Source organism: Notamacropus eugenii, chromosome 1, assembly GCF_028372415.1.
Source record: "Notamacropus eugenii isolate mMacEug1 chromosome 1, mMacEug1.pri_v2, whole genome shotgun sequence".
In the NCBI taxonomy this organism is placed as follows: domain Eukaryota; kingdom Metazoa; phylum Chordata; class Mammalia; order Diprotodontia; family Macropodidae; genus Notamacropus; species Notamacropus eugenii.
This window is the reverse complement of record NC_092872.1, coordinates 143,462,189-143,481,222: the sequence shown is the minus strand read 5'-3', so window position 1 is coordinate 143,481,222 and position 19,034 is coordinate 143,462,189. Positions and strand designations below refer to the sequence as shown.

The 19,034-nt window shown below is 35.3% G+C and overlaps 1 protein-coding gene across 5 annotated transcripts in view; it reads right to left on the bottom strand.

Moving 5' to 3' along the window:
* Positions 1 to 543: 543 nt before the first annotated feature.
* WDR72 (WD repeat domain 72) overlaps positions 544 to 19,034 on the bottom strand; it is a 302,488-nt gene continuing 283,997 nt past the window's right edge. For all 5 annotated transcript variants that reach the window (XM_072616144.1, XM_072616164.1, XM_072616155.1 and 2 more), the window contains 2 exons: positions 7,412 to 7,516; positions 544 to 1,315 (listed from right to left, as the gene is read on the bottom strand). In XM_072616144.1, the coding sequence (XP_072472245.1) occupies positions 1,260 to 1,315; positions 7,412 to 7,516 (161 nt within the window). In that variant the 3' untranslated portion in view covers positions 544 to 1,259. The remainder of the gene's footprint in view (positions 1,316 to 7,411; positions 7,517 to 19,034) is intronic.

Genomic DNA, 19,034 nt, shown 5'->3' with positions numbered 1-19,034 from the left:
TACATACAAATTAGCAATATGTGTATGTTAATATATATGACGTTGCTGATTTAGAAGCTGTCTTTGGTGTTATAATATGAATTTTGGGAAATTGATTGTGATGCATCTAACCACTAATGGATGGGTGAATACCTAAAGAGCTTTCCTATTTTTTATTGTTGCTTTCCCCCTCTACTGTGATTTTTTCATTGTAATATGGAGGTGACCTTGGGTTCTTGAATCATACGTAAGGAGACTAAAAATTCTAGTAGATTCCATCAAGATGAAAAGGACCTGACTTCAGTTTAGGGCCTGGCAATGAATTAACATGTTCATGTCACAAGAACCATAAAACTAAGTTTGGGGATGTTCACCACCAAGTTGACTGTAGGGTGATGAATTTTTTTGAGTAATTCTTGAAGACTATCTCCTAAGTTATATCACAGTGGCCATAGATGTTGGTACAATGAGTACCCACACCAACCAAATTACACAGTGTTAGTGTATCATTTTCTGCATCTCAGCTAAAGAAAACTGAAGAGCATTGAAGAAGAAAGATACAAGTTGACATGAAGATCAAACTTTAATCCCATTTCTAGCTTAGATCATGTTGATAACACTAGTGATATTCATTGGTGCAGTGTGGTTCATGAGTTGATGATCAGACAACCACAGGGCATGGGGAACAAAAAAGCAAGTAAATGATACAGAAACAAACGATCACACCCAGAGATTTTTTGCATGTTAGGAAGGACTGAATTGAAATAATCATGTAGTAGGTGAATTTACTGACTGCTTAGAGATCAAACTTGTTGCTTCGTGATTGGTGAGTTTCATAAAAATAATAACAAACCATAACAGAGTAGACAAGTTTCAGATAACTTAGTTAAACTAATTCAAGGTTATAAAATCAAACGGTGTACAATATAAAAGCCTCATGTAATCTTTGAACATAACAGTGTTTTTAAAATGACTCAGGAGTATGAAAAAATGGAACCTAAAGTTGAGCTACGCTACAAATACCCATATGGTAGAGGACAAGCATTCTACATTGGGGATAGCAACAGAAAAATTAAGAAGCAGATTTATGAGATAATTTAGAAAATGTTTTTTCAAAGATAGTACATGGTGGCATAATTTTCTTGACAGTTTGGCTTCCAAGATTGACATAGTAAGTGGTTCTTGTATTCTAATCACAATACAATGTTTATAAAAATTATAAGTTTTCAGTTTCTTAATTAATTTGTTTAAATCCACATTCCAGTAAATGAGGAGGTATTTCAACACATCTTACAGGAGCACATCTTAGCCACCCAAGGATGTGCTTTGTGCTGACCTAGAAGGAAAAGAAAAAAAACCAAAGTATTTGTCTTGGTCTATTTGACAAATAGAAACAGTTTCACCTAAAACTGCCAAATATTTTACATATTCTGAAGTTAAATATTAAATTAACATATAAAACTATTCCAAACTTATAAATCACAATTTTCCTAAGTATTAAAACCTCAAATGCACATAGGACTAACATGGATTAATAAACAATGCCATATAGAATCTGATGACTATATCACCAGAACAAAAACAACTTAAACATGATATATCTCATTTGAAAATAGAAACTTGACCCAAATTACAAACAAACCAATTATTCTTCCTGGAACTGACAAAGACATTTTAGGGTTAAGGCCCAATTTTGTTGAGAGATACCAGTGAGACACAAGATTTGATTCACTGAACCTTCAAATGCCAATTGTTCTCCAAATTATTTAGATTATTATAATTTCTGTGATTGAAATTAACATTTCAAATGAGACCAAACATGTGACTCACTTCTATGGCTTTGTTAGCTATGACTTCTAATCATATAATTAGCTTAATAACTCCATATCCAATCCTCTACATCCATTTTTAGAGTTTAAAAGAAAACTAGCACTCTAGCTATTTTAGTACTATGGATAAATGACATGAATTATGTCCATCAGCCTACTTTCCCCTACCACTTAATCTTACCATAATGCTTTAACATTCTAAGTTAAAACTACTTGCCCTTTGATTATGGTAAGCATTGATGTTAGACAACAGATATCATAGTAATTATAAGAAATAGCATATATATTTTTACTCTTGGAATTATTTGACTTTTTCTAAGATGCTAGGTTTTTCCCCACATAAAGACTAAAAAATGTGTTCCTTGTGTTTATGATTGATGGGCTGCTCATATGTTCCACATTCTTCCTGCTTCATGCATCATCAGCAGCCATCTCCAACTCTCCTTTCTTGAATCTGTCCTAGTTTTCTGTTACCTGATTTTTACAGGTGATTCATGAACCAGAATAAAAAAATATATATGCCTTGACTTATCACAGTATCCCTAGCATCCTTAGTTAGAAAGCTAGTTTTGCCCATCACATCCATACATACATGATATTGATTGACAATGTTATGTACATAACCTGCTATGTATAAAACCATACTAATAACATAATACAGACTGATTAAAACAGACCAGCATAACATAGACCCTTGTACTAGTTTGCATATCCTTGACTCCATCTTTTGACACCCCTTTTCCATCTGAGATCATTTTTTGTATCTTTTTTTCCCCAGCTGATATGAACAAGAAAGCAAAAATTCTTAGGAGCTTTTTAGGATTAGAGAAGCAAATAAGATGTCTTTCATTAGTTTGGTTTTTTTTTTTTTTTTCAGAAACCAGACTTAGAATTTCATCAGGTGAGGGAGCTCCCAGTGAGGAACTTCCTCTACTAATACAGAACCCTACTTTCTCTGTACCTTGGAGCCTTAGCAAGTTTCTGGTGCAACTGAAAGACTAAGCAGTTTGACTAGAGTGACACTGAACATAGAAGTAAGGCACATTCAGGTGTCCCTTACTCTAAGGTCAGATCTCATTCCTCTAGGCTATGCTACCTCTCCCTTCTAAAAATTTTCAAGGCAAAATTTAATTTCATTCTGCCTATAGTGAGGATAAAATGAGGGATAGCAGAATCCTGTTTTTATTTCAAGAAAAAGGGATTAAAATGTAAGAATAGCATCTAAATTGAATTTGGGGGATAATGAGAATCAAAGAAAGGGAAAGTTACACTTCCTTCACCTTATTGGTTAGTGCATCTGTCAGTCAACAAGCATTTGTTAAGAGTCTACTATGTTTCAGGCAGTATACTAAGGGCTGGGGATACAAACAAAGCAGGGAAAATGGCCTTGCTCTCAAGGAGGTCAGTCTAATGAGCAGACAACATGAAAGCACCTGTATACAACCAAGTTATATACAGAATAAATTGGAGATAATCTCTGGAGAGAAGGAACTAGCACTAAGGAGGTTGGTGAAAGGTTCACTGCCAAAAGTGGAATTTTTAACTGGGAGTTGAAGGCATCCAGGGAGGTCAGGAGATGGAGATGAGGGGGGAGATAATGCCAAGAATGGGAAAACAGCCAGTGAAAATGCAAAGAGTTAGGAGATGGAGTGTCTTTTGTGAGAAAGAGCAAGGAAAAACAAACAGTGAACAAGTGTCTTTGCTTTTCAAAACTGAGAATGATATTGTTGGCCCCGAGACCTCAATAGGGGGTTCTGAAAAAAACACAATATTGTCCCATACTCTTTGGTAGTGGACTCAAGAGTTGTCTCTTCAGGTTTATTTATTCTATACTGCAATATAGTATTCATAGCCAGGATTCAGATACAGGGAAATATCTTGGCTGATGAAATAATTCCAAGGGAACAGATCTAGATATAAGAAAATGCCAAGGTTCCCTAGCAGGACTGAAATTACAGGCATGGTCTACATTGGAGATCCTTGATAGCTTTAATGTACTTCAGTTAATAAAGCACTAAGAGTGGTAGATTACTGGAAAATGTTTTCAAAATATATAAACAATTCAATTTTTAAATGGGCAAGTATCATAAGAATTGCATGCAAAATTTAGTCCATTTATAAACCTTTTTATTTCATCTAATTTGGTGACAAAAATAAAATGAAAATAATTTTAAATTAGAAAATCATTGAAATTTAAAAGTTAAAAACAAGTTAATAAAACAATTAAAAAAACTTTTGGTTTAAGTAATGTCATTTATTTTGAAAGGGTTAGAAACATAAATTTTCTGAATCTTTGAACCAAGATTTTTTTCCCCTGTTCTTTGATAGCCTACTGTTAATTTGCAGGTGAGCTAGGCCTTGTATAAATAAATTAGTTTTAGCATATAAGCCATATTCTATATAGTAAACTTTATATGGTGATGCTCACAGAATTTATAAGATGAAGGAAAGGAAGGGAAGGAAGGAAGGAAGGAAAAGGGAGAAGGGGGAGAGAAAGGAGGAGAGCAAAGCGGAGAGGAAAGAAGAAAGAGAAGCAGAGAGAACTTGAACCAAAAATTTTTGGTTGTCTATATATGCCAGCTCAAGTAATTGATCAACTAGGAAATACAGTGAGGGAGAAAGGAACTAAATTAATGATTTAGTATAGTATAAACAGAACAACATGAAATAAATATTCCCTACAACTGTAAGACAGACTAAATTTTTCATTCTTCAAATGTTAGTATTAGTGGGGAAATATTCCCTTCAATGGGAATCTTGTAAGAGAAATATGTCAAGTAAGAATTTTATATTAAAATTTGACTTCAGTTAATATTTGTTTTTCAAATTGAAGTGCTAATGAATCTTACACATGGTAAAATATACATAAGATGCAGGGTTGATATTATATAAACCTTTATTAATTTGAAGAAAAGTTCTCATCATTCATCCCTTCTGATTAAAAAAAAGTTCATTATCCTTTTAGAAATAGGATGAACGACATACTTTTCAGATGAAGAGTTCTAACTATATCTATCTATATTTATATACATTGTTCGTATAAGTTTTTTGGAGTGCTTTCCAATGAATGATATGATACCCTAAAGTTCGAATTTTTTTGCCGTTCAAGTGGGGATGGGCACATATTTACTTTGCAAAAAGTCAATATGCTCTATCAAGCTATACGAGAAAAATGGAATATATGTAATATACAATATAAAAATATATCATATATAATACATATATATGTAATTCCTCACATGCTACCAATACCTTCGCATCCTTGCCTATCAAAATACTCACTCATGCTTCAAGCAAATGCATTCTATCATCAAAATCTTTCTTTCTAAACAAGCACCTCTGTCAGAAGTGTCTTAATTTCTTATCACAGAATTTCATCCACACAAGGAGCAATAAATAATTCATGTTGCTAGCTCTTTGTTGTGTGTCCCTGAACTGCACAGAGCTGGAAGGCTGACAGCTGTGTCAGGACAAGCACCAAAGATCTGACATGACAAGTGACTAACAAGTTTCTTTCAGTCTATAGTGAAAGAAGACAATGGCCCAAAGTGCAGAAACGAAATCCTGAGACAAAATGAAACTGCTTCTTTCTTTTTACCTAAGTGTTTGCTATGAGCTTATTTCCAACTCACAACCTCTGGTCATTTTATAGTACTGCCCAGCCCCCTTTATTCCTCACACTCGCCTGGCCATTTACGCCTGGCCACGGATCAATATGAGCAATTCTTGGAGAAATACGATGTCTCCATGACAACCGAGCCACAAATTCTCAGTGGGAGGCAGTGAGACCAGTAGTGAAATCTCAAGAGGCTTCCAGGCCTATAAGGCAAGATGTCTTAAAATGCAGGAATGGACAGAGGAAAAAGCCAGAGTAATTCATTCTTTATTACCAGTTTAATGATGTCCGATGTACAGAACAGTACTCACTTTTAAAGTTTGGATTATTTATCAACGCCTATATTTTTGAATCAATATTTCGTCTTTCTTGGTATATCCTTTTCTTTATATATAATATACATGGTATGTTGTATTTAAATTCTATTATAAATCCACTGAATTTTGGTTAGAAATAATTGCTTTTGGGTGGATTGAAATTTGTCCATTTTTTTTTTTTTTTTTGCAAAGAAACACAAATGATTTATTCTCATCTGGACCAGTACCATGTCACATGAAAATCTGACTTATTTAATTTCATTCCCAACAAAACCAACAATAAATAATCCTTGTGAATAATTATTAGAACATCCTGTGGGACCACAGTGATGTCAACCTGGTCAAAATAAAAAGTAACTTATTCTTCCATCTTTGTACAAGTTTAACTTCCCGTCTCTCCTTTAGCCTCTATGGTATGTTTTATTTTAGGTATCAGGAATCATTTGCAAACAGTGCTAGATTTACAGTTTTGAAGATGCCACTGATTGATTCTGCAGGGAGGCTAATGTGGAAGGGTGGTTCAGATCAGGTGTGTGATACCACTTGAGTTCCTACGGAATCTTGGTGTAGTAGAGGGCGCTGAAATATAATCCCATAGTCACTGGTCCTGTTGGGGTTCTGAGATGACTTAGGGGACTTGACATGGATTTCAAACTGCACCTTTCACTGAAAATTAAATCTTGGTAGCTCTCCTAGGGGAAGGATCAGGGGACTGTTTGCAGCTGCCCCCTGTCAGCGAAGGCTACAAGATTTGGAAATCTCTTAACTAAGCTGACAGGCCACAGAGAGGATGAATCAAAAATATGATACACGGATCAGCACACAAAGATGTAAGAGGGAACACAGAAGTCAGATAAAGCAGGCAAAGAAAATAGCAAGTGCAGGAAATGGGTGGTGGTGCTGGGGAAGATATTTAACCCTTTCATTCATGGTGATGATGTATCTTTTTGCATGCATTGTGGCAGTCCAGTTGTACCAATCTCTTTTTATAAGCTGATTGTGATCAGTTGCTAGAACAAACAAATACGCATAAACTTGTTTCCTTAACGCCTACTGGATCTAATGTATTTTTTCTGCTTTCACTTTCAAAGGAATGAAACAGTAAACAAAAAACTGCACAATTTTGACAAGAAAGTAAATTTGGTCATGCCCAGAAGGGTTGAACTTTTTGAATAGGACTGCTGTTTGGTTCTGTTTCTTTCTTGTGAAAACCCACAGCACTCTTGTGGTTCTATTTGTATAGAGAAAGTTCAATCGACTTCTGATGTTTCCCACTTGCTCTGAGTTTCCCCCCAATTGACTGCTTTTCTACTTGACTGAAATTCATTGTTCTATTTTTTTAACCTTATGGCATCCTTCAGAGCTTGGAGCCTATGCTTAGGTTAACTAGTTTAGTCTAAAATTATTATAATGAATTAATAGAGTCTGCTTCCCTTTCAGTCTTAATGCCTTTGTACTTTGTAGGACTTGAATTCTTGATGAAAGAGGAAGGGATAACAGCTCCACACTCTGACCCCTGGAGGTGACTCTCAATTTGACAGAGCAGCTGCTAAGAGAAAACAGCATTACAATGTCCTTCCCCACCCTCCCCCTCTCCTTTTTCCATAGACCCAAAAGCTGTGTCAAATTTATCATTTTATACTTGGTGACTATCTTTAAATGGCTTTCACCTGGACTCTCTGACTCTTCTAAGACACATCTGTCAGGCATGTCCTCAGCTTCTTGGAAGTTTGCCGAGTTTGAGTGGCTGTCATGCTTGGCCACACTGACTGTAGCTATTAAAAACAAAGAAAAGAAAAGAAAAGAAGAAAGAAAAAGATGAAAAGTGGTAATATATACACAAGCAAAGGAACAAAACAGAACACACTGCTGCCACTCAATGCCACAGGGCAATTTCCAAGAGTATATTTTGTAAATAGAAATGATAAATTGAAATAAAATGTATCCTCCCAGTATTTATTGGCAGACATGTAACTAGTTGAAAAATCTATAGATGTGACTTTATCTTGGACGAAAAATAAGTTCATGGCATCAACTTAAAAGCTACAAAGCAGCAAAGTGATCCCTTCAGAGTGGAAATCGTTTTTTAATACATAAATCTGAAACAATAAAGTCAATTAGTGGCAACTGAACACAGGGAAGACAATAAGCTTAGTTAATTAGAAATACTTTAAGTTGGTAAGATGAGTCCTCTAGCTACACAAAAATTATAGCTATTTAATACTATGTAATGCATATTTCCATCTCATTTTAGAAAGAAAAAACATATACTTCAAAAATGTCTCATACAATTTTTGCATTCACAAAATTTTACTTATTGAAAACATCACAGACGCCAATTGGATGTTTTGAAGGCTATGTAGCTGGCTGATGTGTCTTTTAGTATAGCTTTCCTTTAATACTTCTGAAAGGGAAAATTGTTGTTCAATAGTTTAGTTTGCCTGACTTTTCATGATCCCTATGGACCACATCACACCAGTATTGTCCATGGGGGCTTTCTTGGGGGGGGAGGGGAAATGGAAAGTGCTGGGCTCCAAATAATTTGATTAATATATTAACTATATCTAATGGTTCTCATAGGAAAAAAATATTTAAATTTTTTATTGGGCAAAAGTCATATCTTAATCTGGGATGCTAGTCCCATAGACACTAAATTTTCATCACTCTTATTTGCTAGAAAATTATATTTTGTTGTTATAAAGTTAGTAAAAAAAAGTAATTAAAAATATTTCATCCTTATCAGGCATGGTATTAGTACAATGTATATTAGTAATTCTAGTCCAAACACTGTAAACTTACATCAAACACTGCCACCTACCCTCTTAGTAAATGTATGATTTTTCACTATTGCACTATCAATAATCTTTGGTGGACTAGTATATGTTCTTGAGAGATGTTACTATCCACATTCACTCTGATTTAGAAATTAAAATTGCAATTATCTTCCCTTTTTAGTGAGGTTTTCCTTGTATGTAAAAAATTAAACTCAAAGCATAAAAGTTTCTGGTGGTATTTTTTGTTTGTTTTTTGTTCATTATGACCAATTTTCAAACAAAAGATGATGAACATAATATAGCACAGTATGTTGAAATTTACAAGAAATGATTTCTAGTTCTGACTCTTCCACCAGTAAGCTCTTTGTCATGGAAGAATTTAACTTAGCTTTTCTGGGTCCAGAATTTGCAAAATGAGAAGGTTGGGCAAGTATCTCTTAAGTCCATATCAGCCCTAACATTCTGGTATTATAATGGCTTTTACAGAGACAATGAATATAATATCTACATAACACCTAAATACAAAGGTCATATCTATTTCATAATTCCTTATGATTCTTGTTCTAGTCTCTAAATGATAAGGAAAGATGATTTGGAGATTTGAAACTTGCTATCAATTACTCCAATATTTTAGTACTCCATAGGAGATCTCCAATCTCTTCAACGCAGGTATATTCCCATCAATGTTGCAGTTGGCATCAAGCCAGGATGGCTCACCTTGATCTTATGTTAGTTAAACCTAACTTTGGGGTTTTCTTCATGTTCTCCTGACATCGTATGATATAAATTAATAATAGTGATTCAATATCATTGTGATGTGATAGGACATAGTGAATGGAGCTGGTGTTAGAGTCAGTAAGTCCTGAATTGAAGTCAGCCTGTGACACATACTAGTTTTATCACCCTAGGCAAGCTATTTAAATTCTCAATGCCTTAAGGAAACTCTTTTAGACTATAAATGCCAGACCAGGTACCAGTCTGCATGAGTAGAGACATTTGTTGCCCATCAAAAACACCAGTGAAATTACAAGTCTGTAAATTTATTCTTAAAAATAAAAAAAAATCATTGAAATATGTTATTAATGCCAATCATAATGACAACCTAATAAATAGAACTGTTAATATGGAGGAAGAGATCTAGACCAACTGATTAATTATTCTAATGTGCAACAAAATCTAAAGTTCTAACAGACATGAAACAACAGGAGGCCACACTTCCCCACGCAGAGCATTGTATTATATTTTGAAATGGTTTCATGCATTCATTAACTGGCGCAACTATCTATCATGTGTTCATTTCAAGTCAGATGTTTGTTTTTATAGACATCACACGTTGGTAAGTCTAATACAGATACCAATACAGATCCCCATCCCCTTCAGTAATTTAGTAGACGGTCAGCAAGAGTTTCTGGGGACTTTATATTGACTGTCCCCCCTGCCTGAAATACTCTGCTTCATATCTACCTTGTATTTTGCTTGGTTTCCTTCAAGACTCAAATCAAATCCCACTTTCTCTAGGTCTTTCCCAATCTCCCCCCTCTCCCAGCTGCTAATACCTCACCCTTTCAGATTACCTTCATGTATTTGGTATGGATATTAAATGAACCTGGATAGTTACATGTTGTCCAATCCATTAGAGTCTATTTTCCTTAAGGTCAGAGAGTTGCTTTTTTGTTTCTGTTCTCATTATAATCCCATAATTTAGCACAGTTCATGGCACATAGTAAGTACTTAATTGGTGCTTTTTTACTAACTCAGAAAAATTCACCACCCTGCAGCCAAACTGGTGAAGTGCTTCTCAAACCTAGGCTTATCCTCATAATGTCTATCAGTAGGTGCATGATTCATGCCTTTTCATTTTGGTAGAACTTACCCTCCACTGGTTTAGCCTTTTGAGATTACTAGGTCACCTCCCTGCCACAGTAGGATGGGACTGTGGCATGAAAAACAAGTTTGCAAAGTATTTTGTACTGATGTGTAGATACAGCCTCTGTCCATGAAAGAAGACAAAGCTTTCTGGTCTGTGAAAGAATTCAAACCACAACCCAGGCCTTGATATAGCAAGTAATTACAAGTATCACCTGAATTGTCTGTAATTCTAACCACCTAACATGAAGCCAATAGGGTGGCTAAAGTCAGTCTTCCACTGAAAGGCTTCAGGTTTCAAATTCATAGCCTCTCAGCTGCAGCTATTTACGTGTGTGTGTGTGTGTGTGTGTGTGTGTGTGTGTGTGTGTGTGTGTGTGTGTGGGCTTTTAATTCATAGGTGTTTTTGTTTTCTTCTTAATCTGAAAGGGATAGTTATAATGTTGACTTCTATTACACAGTAGGCTCTTGGTGTTGTCAAGATTTGATGGTTTTTTACTATAGCTTTTCATTTTCCATGGCAAGATCATAGGTTCACATCCAAAAGACTGAGAGCTTTAAGGCACCCGATAGATCAGCTATCCTGACCCTCTCATTTTATGGATGAAGAAGCTGAACCCAAGACCTTCAGTGAATTGGCCAAGATCCCACAAGTAGTAAACATTTAGATGGGATTTGAACTCAGGGTCTTTAACTCAAGAGTCATTACCCTTTTGACTAATTCATGCACATCTTGCAAAATTATCTTCTGCACTACTTAGTTTCATATGATCATGCTGATGATAATAGAAATATATATTTTAAGATGTGCAAAGTGCTTTAAGCATCATCAGATTGATTTATAGTACTATTAAATTTATTAATCCACATTTAGGTTTTCACCAGCTATTCATGAACATGGAAATATCATTATATGTTAGAAGTTGCAGGATTTCTGATTGGAATTCAAACTCCAACTTCGCTACTTATCATTTGTGAGAGTCTGGGCACTTAATCTCTCTGGGACTCAGTTTCCTAATGTGTAAAATGAAGAAGTTGGTCTTTGGTCTGCTCAAACTCTGAAACTATGATCATAAGGTCTCTGGTTCTATGTTCATTTTTTTATGTTTTCTGTTTCTATATCTCCCAAGCTCCCTTGAAGTATATACTTGCAACAGTATCTAGTCTAGTGGCAAATACAACTGATATCACTGACATTTCAGAATCACACAGTAAGATACCTTGCTTTAGTCAAAAATCAAATGTCACTTCAGCTGTACAATGATGAATGAGCAGATGCTGGTAGACACCAAGACATTTTTCTGTTTCCCCTACTAGTTTTTGCCATTGGGTTGTTTTTAGATTGCCCCCTGAATTATATTATGACTTCCTCCAAAATTTCATGGCCCAAAACTGTGTTCATTTTATAGTCAGTAATTTAGATTTGCTACCCAAATAATCTTTCAGTTTTACAATTTGAGATCAGTGTAAATCATGGAATTGGATTCTCCCATGACTACATTCTCATGTAGAAGACTGATTTGTCAATTGTACCTTCTGTTTTGCAGATTCCGTTAGATCATTGTTCTCTGTTGTTGGGTGCGATGGTTTCTGTGCTGCACCATTTTATGTTCAATCAAATCAATTATGTTTAAGAGCCTATCATGCGCAAAGTACAGTTAGGTGCTGAGGAAATTTACAAAAGTTTAAGATATCACCCGGTCTGCAGTCAAGGAAAGGAGATAAGACTACTGAACATAACAAGTAACTAGCATAGAGACAACTAAGTACAGAGGCACCATGCAGTGGTAGAGAGAGAGCTGACATTGTACTCAATAAGATGGACATTAAATCCAGTGTCTAAAAGGTAGTGGTCATGTGGCTCTAGGAAAGATACTTAATATTTTAGTACTCATAGAGAACAAATATCACAAAAAAGTAATATTTGAGTTCAGAGGAGGAAGAGAACGCTTCCAGTGGGAGTGATCAGAGAAGATTTCATAGAGAAAATAGAAGCTAAACTGGGTCTTTATAGGAAGTCAAATTTGTACAGTTGGAAAGGCATGGAGATTTTGCACTCCTGGAAAGGTGAATTAAACACAGGCAGAGCCAAGCCAATATACTGCCTAATTCCATAAATGTATTTGCTATCCTAATCTTGATATAGGCACCAAGAGAAATTTTTAAAAATAATTTTCCAAGAGAATGAACAATTTTCTAGAATTTCCCTTTGAGGCTATTTCTAGTCTATACAGTAGAAGATGAAATTATGGAAGGAGCAACCTTGTACTAGGTGTCTTCCATAATTTTGATCTTTACATATAAAGTGATGGGTTAAATAAAATTATGCTATCACCACATACACATGAATACCAAAGGGCCCAGATACCACCAGTGTGTGGAACTGTCCCTCTGGCAACAACTCCAACAATTCAGGTCCAAATATGTTGATAATTTAGGAGTTAATCTTTAGGGAGTGGACTGAGTTCAGTGACTTGTCCAGAGACACATAGCTAGTAAGCATCAAAGGTGATATTCTGGGCTCTACACACAGATTCTATCCACTTCCATGTCACCTTCCATAATGAGTTACAGTTATTTACACTGAATTGAATTTGTAGCTCATCCATAAAGACCCTTGGAAATTTTCAATAGAGGCTCTATTTCAGGGCTGGCAAAGATCTTCATATTATGAAGATGGAGAAAAATGGATGATTTTTATTTTAAAGCCAAGACCAGCCCTACTTAGCTTCTCCTTAATGGATTCTGAAATATTTCTCATTTTATAAACATAGTTCTTAATTTGGAGGTTATTTTTCCTCACTGAAAGCTAAAAAATGATATTTCATTTACTCATCACATACCTCAAAAAAATTGACAATTGAAAGGTCAATCTTATAAACCAAGAATATCTTTAGGAGATATAGAGTATGAGAAGCAAACTATGGGGGAATGAAATCTAAACAATTTTTTTGGAACAATTTAATTGGAAAGTATAGGCCGCAAATTTCCCTTGGATGGATCAATCTTTCTTCAATATCAAGGAAGAAAAGAAGGAAAAAATAAAGGAAGGAAGGAAGGAGGGAAGGAATGACGAAGAATTTATTAAGGGTTTATTTGGTGACAGGCATTGTGCTAAATGCTAAAAATACAAATACAAGCAAAAAGACAATCCCTATCCTCAAGAAGCTTACAGTCTAATGTAATGAGGGAATAAAGGGAAGGAGAAGGAAGAAGGTAACTACAGTGGGGTATAGTTTTAAAGTCAGGAAGTCAGGAACAGGACCAGGAAGGGAATGAAGGCCACCTGGGCCTTTGCACAAAATGGATATTCTGAGAGGAGCTCACCAATGGGAGGAGACAGACCCCATGGTAGAATGTTACATATTGAGAAGGCATGAAGGAATGGTTGGAAGTCCAAAGCAAGGATGGTCCAGGAGTTCTAGGAGATTCCAGAGGAGGTTTGGACACAAGGAACACAGCTAAAAATCAAGGTTTAAATTCTGTCTCTGAGATTTGTTGCCTCTCACTTAATTTCCCTGAACCTCAGTTTCCTCATCTATAAAGTGAGGGGTTGGACTAGATGCACTCTGAAGTCCCCTTCCAACATGAATAGCTATGTTTTTTATGATGCTGTGAGTTATTTTTAGACACAGGGAGTGTCTGGGATGAGCAAATATGGAAATGATATAGAGAGCTCACTTGCCCCCACCCCCAAAAAGAAAAAAAAATTCAAACTGGAAGGTCTTGTGTAATTGTTTTTACATGGTGATGTGTTCCCTTTTTCTGTTGCCTTTTTCTGTTCTGGTTCCTTTGAGTTGTTTCAATCACTTCCATAAAAGGTGAGAGAAAGAAATTTTTCTTTCTCTCACCTTCTGCAGGGTAATAAAACTAGCCGTCAGGGCTGGGCATGCCCAGTAGTCACAGTCAGCAAACAAACCAGCTGGAAACCTTTCTGACAGCAGTATAGTTTGTTGTGATTTCCACTGAGAAAACACTAAGCCTTGCCATAAACATGGCTTGCTCACCCTCTCCTATGGCATGGCACCCTATGTGATATTAAAATCCATATTATTTACTGTGTGAGTAAAACTTGTAGCTTCCAGTAATTATTTTAATATACAAACAATTTTTGCATGGTTTAAAAGATGGACCTAATCCATCTTGGGCATATCAGATCTTCAGAGAGAAGGGTGATGTTTATAAGGAAATCATTCATAAAGAGATAAAACATACTGAAATGTTTTTCTATTGAAAGCCTGACAAAACATTCCAGCTGCTGCTAAGACTCAGATGAAGAATTCTAATTGATCATGGGGTGAGTTAACATGGAAATTGATAGAAATGCATTATATTCAATAGTCTAAAAAATAAAAATGGGAAAAAACTCACAGGAATTACTGAGAATCAACTGAGACTAATAGCATGGGCAACAGAAAAGTGGTTCAGAGACCTAGTTTCACTTTAACAGATCATTGTGTTTGCTCCCAGGAGCAAGGGACTTCTTTCACATGGGCCTCAGAGTTTCCAAAATAGAGAAATAATTTATGCTTCTTTCAAACTCTGAGATAATTTGAAATTTATTAAATGTTCTAAAGACTCAGAAGAAATATCAGTGGTAAAGATTAAAAAATGAATAATACATGAAATTAAGTATTAATAAATTAGAAAATTAAAAAAGGAAGAAGAGTAATAAGAGTAAATGTTTTCATTTCTGGCATTCACCACGTTTGCTGGCAAACAGGGCAGCAGTTTTAGGAGGCCAAATTCATTCCACAAAGTGGCAGCTTTTTTGGACAAATATCTTATCAGGAAAACATTAAGCTTTGTACATACATATTACTCTGCTTAATAGTATCTATTGAGATAATCAAGTCAGGGTTCTTCCTGATATTATTTCAATAGCAATAGCTATATCCTGTGTTAAACTTAAAGCTTATTGAGTTTGCAAAACACAGTGCAGCCTCTGCAAATGAAAAGTTTTTGTCATGCAAAAGTGCCTACAAATAAAATAAAATTGAAAATTTTTAAAATACATTCTCCTCTGCCCCAACTACTTCTCCCCCTACTTCCACCCCTTACTGACACAATGGATAGTGGCAGAAAATGCCAGGAGAAGAGTTAATATAGTGGCCAAAAACTTCTATAGAATACTTAACATCTTCTAAATGTAATCATTTGAAATTTTGGAAGTTCCTGTAAATATCTGCTGGGTGGCATTTCCAGCATGGGCTCTATTAATGACAATTCAAAGACTACTTCTGAAATGCTAAATGACTCACCATTCATAATTCCTAACAGCTCAAAGAAACATGCTTCTAATTGAAATTTCTAGACTCAGTGAAAGTTCTTCTAGCATTTCTTGTTCTTTTCTCATTCATCATGGTGCAACAGAATGGACCTTAAATTTGGACTCAGATATCCTGGGTTCAAATTCTTACTGCCTTTGGGCAAGTTACACATGAATGCAAATCATCACCATAAATAATACTGTTCACTAACCTGCAACAATTTTTTTTAACAACTAAAGACTACTAAAATCTACTAATGTATGAAAAAATTATAATCTGCCTCAATGGAGCGAGTACCTACACCAAGAAAATCCCTGATCCTTGAAGTGTGGAGCAACGGAATAATGTCCAAGGTTTATATACTGTCTAAGGAAGGAACTAAAATTCTGCCAAATCAGCCATCTCAAATCCACAGTTACTTCTTAAAGAAAGCCTGGGATTAAGTTACCCTAGACAAAGAGACTCAGGAGTATTTTATCTGAAATTCACCTTTTATTACTAGAAGAAATTACCAGTGATAAATGTTCTTTAAGAACACACTAGGAATTAAATATAACATTCACTTAATTTCTATTCTGAAAAATTAATTTGACTGTTCATAAGGATCTAAAGTCCAGTGATAAGGAAATGTATTTACCTTATTCTCTTATATCGATGATCTAAGAAAAAGCTACATAGAAAGCAGAGTATAGATTCTGGAAAAGGAAACAAATAGGTATCTGAATTTTGACATATTGAAGTATGGTACACAAAGGGAAGAATCTAAAAGAAATTTGCAAGAAACACATCATTTTGTATTTAAAAATTTAGAAGAGGTTGGCAAAAGCAAAAATGACTCCAATCAAGTGGAAATCAAGTTGGCTTCTGGGAATAGGGATCAACATTATTTATAAATGAACTTAAGATTAGGATACATAGCACAGCACAATTTAATTCAAAGCCAAGTCTCAAGGTAACCATAAAGGTAAATAAATACAAAAAGGGTTTCTCCTCTGAACTAGTAGCTAGATCAACTGTCAGATGACACGAGCATTGGAATTTGTACTAGCAGTAACCTTTTCGGAGGCTGGACCTACAACAACCTCAGATGTATAGGGGAAAATGCTAGTGCTTATTCCAGTATTCCCCATTGAAAGCTGTCATGATCTCAAGGGAATGAGTCTGTCTCAGACTGTTAGTCAAGTGTCAGGATACTCTTGTTTGCTGAATAGAAAATGGAAAATAATGAAGCCCTATTTTTGAGTTAGTTGTCAACATCAAGTATATCTCAAATAAACTTTTTAGAGAATTAATTTACAGTACTATCATAACCTCATAGTCAGTCACTGTGAATTTAGCAGGTTTTTACCTGCATCATATCCCATAATGATATGCTGATAGAGATGAGACCTGGTTGAAACTAAATTAAATCAGCACTGTGAAAGAGTAATAAGAATACTTTAGTAGGCCTGGAAGTATCACTTACTCTCTATAGATTTTACTCATGTGCAAAATGATACCTGCCATGATTAAATCATAAGGTTGTTATTAAGATCAGATGAGGTGATCTTACATGAGAACTCTTTGGAAACAATACTCTCCTATGTTCTGACAGATGTGTGATCTCATGAATATGAATATTCCCTTAAATCAGGAGTTCTTAACTTATTTTGCATCATAGCCTAGGGAAGCCTATGAATCCCTTCTCAGTATAATGCTTTAAAGTACATAAAATAAGTTTACATACAACTGAAAAGGAAACCAGTTTTACTCAAGTATAATTATCAGAATATGAAAAAATGTTCATGGGCCAAGTTGAGAATCTCTGCCTTAGGTGAGTCAGATTATAATCTATCTGTCCTTGCCTATCCTGTTGGATCTTTGTCTATATCCTCCTATAAGTTCATTAAAAGGGGTCTACTCAACTAGCTGAGGGATATCCTCATGTACTCCACAGAGCACACAAGCTGATCATCAGCAATCCTCATTCTTGTTACACAGCCAGCCCATTTTCTTCTATGAGAGAAAAACAAGTGGATGAAGAATTTCCATTGCCCACACTATGATAGGCAGAGGAATACACAACCCATAGGTCTCATTCATTAGTGTATATATGGATGTATGGATGTCCAGTTGTATGTTTGTATATACACACACACATATATACATATATATGTATATATGTATCACAGAAAGGCACTAGAATGAGATAAAGAATTTGGGGGGGTCAGAGAATAGGTTAGATTGCCTTTGTGAAATTTCTTTTAATTCTGCCAAGCTTCTCCCTGAAATAAGGTCCTGCATATTTTCCTCTGGTGATATTTTATGGTTACAAGTCATAGAATACTACAGTCTGCAAAGAACAGAAGTAAAGAATGACCCCCACCTCCACCCTCAAATATCCCAGTGCTACGTAACTGTATTGAATTTTTAGTAAATGGAAGTAAACTTTTCATTTTAATGAAATCTTCCAGCAGCAGCAACAGCGTCATGATATCATTTTTACGGCAAACATCCCAAACACACAAAATTTTGGAACCAGAAAGCACGGACAGTGTTCAGTGCTATCTAATGTTTACCATTCTTAACCAATACACTTTATTTTCCAATTTAAAATTAAGGGGTGGGGCAGGAGGACCCTCAGTAGTAATGTATTCAGTGATGCACATACACACTATAAAAAAACCTCTTGTCAAGTATAGTTGCTGTTGCTTTAAAAGGATCTTAATTATAGTCTGTGCTGAGTTTTCTAAGAGATACCTAGACTTTTGAGAAGGACTGCTTTCATAGCAAGCAAGTTAGGGGGAATCTATATCAAAAGATAGAAACAAATGTTTAAGTTAACTGATCTAGCTCTTCTAAAAAAACAATCTGGTACTATACTAAATAGACAATAAATTGCATATATGGTCTGACTTACTGATAACCTCATTACACATATATACTTTAAAGAGGTCTTTTCTTATAATAAAAACTATTTATAGAAGCATAATTTGTAGTAACAAAGAACTGGAAACAAAGTAGGTGTCATTAGTTGGGACACTCGAGGAGGCGTGTATGAACTGACGCAGAATGAAATAAGCAGAACCAGGAGAATAATTTTCATGACAACAATAACACAGAAAAACATGCAAAGATTTTAGATTCACAGTCAATGCGGAGAAAAATCACAACTCTCTAAGACTGATTGTGAAGCATGTCTCCTACCTTTTGGTAGACAGACAGTGAACTAGAGGTATAGAATGAGGCCCACATTTTTAGACATAAACATGTGCTGACTGGCTTTTCTATTTCCTTTTTTTTTTTTTTAAGCAAGGCAATCAGGGTTAAGTGACTTGCTTAGGTTTACACAGCTAGTAAGTGTCAAGTGTCTAAGAGTGAATTTGAACTCAGGTCCTCCTGAT